The following is a 6,200-nucleotide window of genomic DNA, read 5'->3' as shown; positions in this document are numbered from 1 at the left end:
TCATGTTGTGATCAAGTGCACCTGTAAGCTGTTCCCACATGGTGTCTTAAAGATAAAAGCTTTCAGAACACAAATTATCACACAGCCTTAAACTTTACAAGTAATATTCTATTTCCATACATTTTGATGAAATTTCTATAACAACTGAATATTTCACGTAAGTTTGGTTTAGAGAAGAAAAAATTTTATTGCTAAATTAAAAGTAAAATAGAATTGGGAACAGTAACGCAAACACGTTCCATGACTCCAATGGTTATGTCACTGTGAAACTTCAGTCAAAAAGAAATGTCCATCCAGTGTCTGCTGAAAACAGCTGGTGACAATCTGCATCAAGTCTCCCTCTCAGGAGACTGACAGGTGAAGACCACTCCAGCAGGCAGAGGGATGGATGAGAAGGAGTGAAGCAGCATCATTCATTCAGGGCTGGACCATGTTCTCCTCCTATGGTATTATCAGTTTCCAAGGAGAGCAGCTTGAACCGACTAGGACAAGTCTTCCCTCAGTCACAGGCAGACACTGGCAGCAAACCCAGTGGTTTTTTGTTTCCGGGAAACATGGTAGGCTCACAGGATTCTTATTGGATTCACCAATGCACATCAGGTGACAATGGAAGGTTTTGAGATGAAGCCTGAAGTTTGACAATCCATCTTCTGGTTTTTAAAGGCAGATTTTTCTTTTTAAACATCCAAGGTGTGCTGTAGTGTCTCCACTCTTCTTGAAGTCTTTATCTCCTGTCTCTAGTGTGCAGCAGAAAGCACAGTGTCCACACAGGCTCAACATTAGGTTGTTGGGTGTTCACAGGAGGTCTGGGATTCGAGGCAATTAATTGTCCATTTCGCTGTGTATTGCTGGAGCACTGAATTTTTCCTAGAAGAGGAGGCGTCTCCTGGCCTTGCATGGAGGGCGATTAGGTCTGGGGGGACTCAGAGGGCTCGCGGGACTCAGAGGGCTCTGTTCTTGGTGGCTGGGAGGAGGAGATGGAGGGAGAGGTTGCAGTGGTGAGTTTGGAAGCTGCTCCAGCATGCTACTTTGGAGGCTCCAGGTGGACCCCGAAGCAACACTCTCTGAACCAGGAGAGGCTGAAGGACTCCCGCCATCTAATGAAGAAAATGAGAGATCAAGTTCTGGGTCCAGGCCATCTGGAGCGTTCATCCATGGCATCCCTGAGGGAGAGGCATATTCCAAGCCCTCGCTATCTCTTACCGAAGCACTGAAGGATTCTGGCTGGATGACTATGAGGTCCCGGGGCATGTTCAGGAGAGGGGATGCAAGCGGGCGGGAACGGGAGAACTCAGGTTGGCCTGGCCACGTGCAGTCCTGGAGGCCCTCGGGAACCATGAGGTTGGTGTGTCCTGGGAGCGACAATTGCAGGATCGAGTTGGGCCGGGGCTCAATGTGCATGTTGAAGTCATCCAGGGGCAGCTGCAGGACAGAGCCAGAGGCCAGGAATATCTCGGAGGTGAACTCGTCGCTGGTAGTCTCCATAGGTATTTCCAGGTCGTGTTGAGCAGGCTGGTCTAGGTGGAGTCGAGGGCACTCGGCACAACTGGGTTCAGGGTCAGTGCTGGTGCTGCAGGGCTTCATATCCACAATGTTGGGTGATGTGGGCAGTTGGTAGCTCGTGCCCAAAAAGGTGTGATGCAAATGGTGGTCCTGAGAGCTGTACTTCTTGCAGGTACAACTGTTGTCTGGAGGCTTTTACAGGAGACTCTGGGCACTCTGGGAGAGAGCAGGTGTGATCAGAAGGACTAGCTGATCAGAAGTGTTGACTGGGAAAGGATTTGAGTTTTTTATATGTGTCTGTCTGGCTTCTAAGAAAGCTCTGCCCCTAGCCGGGCGTGGTGGCGCACGCCTTTAATCCCAGCACTCGGGAGGCAGAGGTAGGCGGATTTCTGAGTTCGAGGCCAGCCTGGTCTACAAAGTGAGTTCCAGGACAGCCAGGGCTAAACAGAGAAACCCTGTCTCGAAAAACCAAAAAAAAAAAAAAAAAAAAAAAAAAAAAAAGAAAGCTCTGCCCAGTAAAGGCGGGGCCTAGTGACCAGGTATGCTGGGGGAGGGGAGGGGAAGAGGTGTTGGCAGGGGAATGAGTGTTGGGCTTTCCCAGGTTCAAAACAAGGCTATCAGTTATTTTATTTATTTTCCTTTATTTGTGGCATCACACGCAAAAATTAATTTCATGCCCTTTTGTCATGAATTCTTTCTCCCACTCCTATTTTGAACCCCCCCCTCTCTCTGTATGTGTGTGTGTGTGTGTGTGTGATTGTGTGTTTCTGGAGGCACGTAGGGTGGTGAGGCAGGGGAATTTTGGCCATTCTTGGTTTAGAGAAAGAATCAGTCCTTGGAGGTCCCTTTGGTTTGTATTGCCTTTATTTGTTGCATCATTATTTTACCACCCGATCAGGATTTTCTCACCTCTTTGTCCCATCGCCACCAAGAAATTCTCTTTATTTATGAAATAAAACGTAAATTACCAAAATGAAACTTCTGTTGTTCCTTGGAGGTAAAGCTTGGTATTTAAAGCGAGTAACAAATTTTATTTACTTACTTACTTACTTACTTACTTACTTACTTATTTGGTTGTGGGTGGGTTGGGACAGGGTTTCTCTGTGTATCCCTGACTCTCGTGGAACTCCCTCTGTAATCCCAAGTGCTGGGTTTAAAGGCCTGTGCCATCAGTGCCCGGCAACTAAGTTATTTTTATGTGACTATTTTCCCATTAGAAAATCGACCTCAAATTTGTATTATCCTGAAGGAGATAATTGGTCTGGGAAAATACATGGGTGATTGAGTATTTTCCTAGAGTGCTGGAGCTCAATGGATTGCATCCCCAGAAACATCAAAAAAGTATTCCTGTGAATAGTTTAGAACATCCACAACCCCAGAGTTTGGGAGCCCATAACAGTACTATTATGAGTTCAAGGCCAGCCTGCTACAAAGTGACAATTAGGCCAGTGTGGATACACAGTGACCTCAAGGGTATCCTGGCCTGATTGAATTATGTCTGAGAACATTAGTTCATCCCCACATGCCATTCAGAATGAGAAAAACTTTCAGAATGAAATCCTATGTTTGTGTTGAAAATGATAAACTCAGGTCTGCTTGATTTCTAAGTGGCATTTTTCAGCATTTGTATGTATCTGAGACTTGAAATTGTTTTCTGGGGTCTCTCTCTTTCCTCTGTCCCTTCACTCCCCTGTTAGAACTCATCCTCTCACATACTAGACAAACTCTTCAGCTCAAGGAGGCAGCATAGCTTGTTTTTTTTTGCTATGTCTACTATTTATTTATTTATTGACTATATTTAAGAGTCCTGGGCTAAGGTAGTCTGGTGACTAATGTACTTGCTCTGTAGCCCTGAGCTATGATGTGTGAGTTTACCATACTTTTTCATTTGTGTCTTCATTGAGTTTTCTAACCATTTAATTGTTAGATCAATGCAATTACTGCAAGAATATTTTGACATCCTTTGGCAAATTATGTTCAGTGACAGGACGACAGTCCTGTGATGGTTCTGTCGGCCCTACTGAGTAAAGATTTTGGAAAATATCTCCCAAAGGACTCCCCTGCATTTGTTCTCTTCTCCTTTAGTTTCTTGATGTCATTCTCAGATGTGTGTAACATAGACCTTGGTATTCCTCATGCCCCATTGCCCTGTCCTCTTTGCTGGCTCTGTTTGTTTTCCTAATTATGTCCCACTCTACTTTTAGGACTTTGAAAATACTTTTCTTATTTCTTTTGCTGAAAGTATGTCATGTAACCAACCCAGGTGGCCTAAAACATACAATATAGCTGAGTATAACCTGGAAATTCTGGGTGACTTCTCTTCTTCTGCCAAGGGCTAGATTACTTATGCCAAGATAGTTCCACCTCTAAAGAACTGGATTCAGGGAGGGTTTTACCATTTCAAATGATTCAATCATGAAACATCCCACACTGGTGTACCACATCCATTTTGTGTTTGTCAATCCCACAGGGAGACAAGCTGATAAGCAACAACAGCCACCATTCCTGTCTGTGTCAAAACCTTTTAACTTCTCATTTTCTCATTTCTTTACAAATAAAACCATATATGTATTTGTTTATGTGCCTGTTAGTATGTCTTTGTCAGTTCATATGCCCTGTAGGCATGCAAGACCTTGGAGAGAAGAGTGTGTCAGAGTGTCCAGACCCGGATCCACAGGTGGCTAAAAGTCATATGAATGCTGCAAAGTTAGTAAGTCCTTTGAAGGTAGTGGTTCTCATCCTTCCTAATGCTGGGTCCCATTAACACAGTTCCTCATTTGTGGTAACTCACAGCCTCCTCAGACATAAAAGTATTTTCATTGTTTCTTCATAAGATAATTTTGCTACTGTTTTTATTGTAATATAAATATCTGATATCCAGGATATGTGATAGGAGATCATGTGACAAGAGTCATACAATACCACAGAAGGTTGAGAGCCATAGGTGGAGAACCATTCTTCAGATGAGAGGCCAAATCTATTAAGTTTAGATTCCATTTTATAGAACCTGACCTAAGTTTAAACTCAAGTAAATTAACATTCTGGTACCTATCATTAGTTTCCATGTTGCTCTGAACAAATCCTGAGCCTAGCTCCAGCAACATGATCAACAAGACCAGTGCCTCAATTTTATTCTGCCAATAAATTTGTGCCCCTAAGTTTCAAGCCCACCTTTTTCCTATCCTCTACCTATGGAACGCGGAGTAGAAATCAAGGTTATGGTATGACTCAGAGCATCTTAAAGTCCACTGTAGCTTTCCAATTTAATGCTTGCACAAGTATTTCCGGCTTGCTGCATAATATAAACCCTTACCTTGACAGATATTCATTCCCCTCCTCCCCCCACACTTACCAAAACCATCCTGCACGATGGTGGTGCATTGGGGGCACCCAAGCTATCACAAATATAATAAAATACCTGATGTGAGTTTGCATAAGTCTGGCTTCTGTCTCTTGTTTTGTTGGGATCACTAACATTTCCCTGTCACTATATTTTGGTGTGTTGGTCTGGATAGTCCTCATGACTCTCATGAATATCAATGTGGAGGTCCTTGATGACAGCAAAACTAGTCTAGGTATTTGTGTTTTTATGTTTGTAACACTGTGTTAAACTTCCTGCTTCTTGGCTGTCTGAGGACTGAATTGGCCTTAGCTTTCTGTGTTACATCTGCAGAGTGGAATGGAAGCAAGCTTGTGTAGAGGCAAATGTGGTAAGTCTTTCAGCCATGCTCAGATGATTTATTTGGGTAGAACTTGGTGGTGTCAGTTGCCATGGTAATTCCTCTAGGTTTAAACCTTGGTGAGGAATTGGAGTGTCAGAAGTTTTCTATGTGGTCTGAGCAGTTAAGGTCTTGAGAGTGGCAAAAGCTTGTGATTTGTGTGGAGGCTAATTTGTCTGAATGTTAGAACCTTTTTGTGAGATCTACAAAGCATAATGAAAACTTGTGTAAAGATAAATGACTTATGTTGCTATGGTGATATTTCCAGGTTTTAGCAAACATTTGTGCAGTACTGAGGGTTATCATGTGTGTGTGACTGTCTCATTCTGGTTCTTGTTACTGTATCATTTTCTGGTTTTTGTTTTTGTTGCTGGCAGTCTCTGTTCACAGATTCTGAGGGACAGCAACCACATCGTTGTCTGTGTGTGCCACCTTCTGGTTGGTTCTTGTTACTGCAGGCTGTATCTTTTTTCTGGTTTTGATTGGTTTTTGTTTCTGATTGTGCCTTTTTCTGTTCACTGATTCTAAATGATCCCATCCTTTTGGGAACAAGGCCTGGAATTGGTTTCCGTGGCTGGTTTTTGGTTAGGACAAATGTGTCTAGAAGCCGTGGCTGTGGTTAGGCCAGGAGATGTCCTGATTTTCAGTCTGGGGTGGGCCTGTGCTCAGGGGAGCTGAGAGACACCCATCAATATTGTTCTTTTCTTGTGGGTGTGCACCACTTTCTGTGATTTCTCATTTCTTCCTGATAGAGAGAGAAGGTTGAATTTGTGCTTTGGTGTTATTTATAGTGAGGTCTTTTTCATGAGTATTACTTTCTGGTTGTTTCTTGTCTGTGCTCAGTAGAGAGTGAAGGTTATGTTTGTGTGTCTCTGCCTTGCATTTGTGTGTGTGTGTTTGTGTGTGTGTTTTGATGTTGTTGTTACAAAGTGACTTTGACAGGCACATGAACATGGGACAGACACCTTAAACCCTTTT

General features: G+C 43.4%; 1 protein-coding gene across 1 annotated transcript; it reads right to left on the bottom strand.

The window, feature by feature from the left end:
* Positions 1-867: 867 nt before the first annotated feature.
* Positions 868-1,584, bottom strand: LOC147002130 (proline-rich protein 23A3-like). Its single transcript, XM_085828322.1, has one exon. The coding sequence runs from the start codon at positions 1,582-1,584 to the stop codon at positions 868-870; it is 717 nt and encodes a 238-aa protein (XP_085684448.1).
* Positions 1,585-6,200: the final 4,616 nt, after the last annotated feature.

The sequence above is a fragment of the Mus caroli genome, unplaced genomic scaffold (genome assembly GCF_978045245.1).
Source record: "Mus caroli unplaced genomic scaffold, Mus_caroli_1 scaffold_11, whole genome shotgun sequence".
NCBI lineage: Eukaryota > Metazoa > Chordata > Mammalia > Rodentia > Muridae > Mus > Mus caroli.
The sequence above is the reverse complement of the archived record's forward strand: the minus strand, read 5'-3'. Positions and strand labels throughout refer to the sequence as shown.

Bases quoted from the DNA above. Each gene is read 5' to 3' on its own strand.
- LOC147002130 (XM_085828322.1), bottom strand. From the start codon at position 1,584: ATGAAGCCCTGCAGCACCAGCACTGACCCTGAACCCAGTTGTGCCGAG.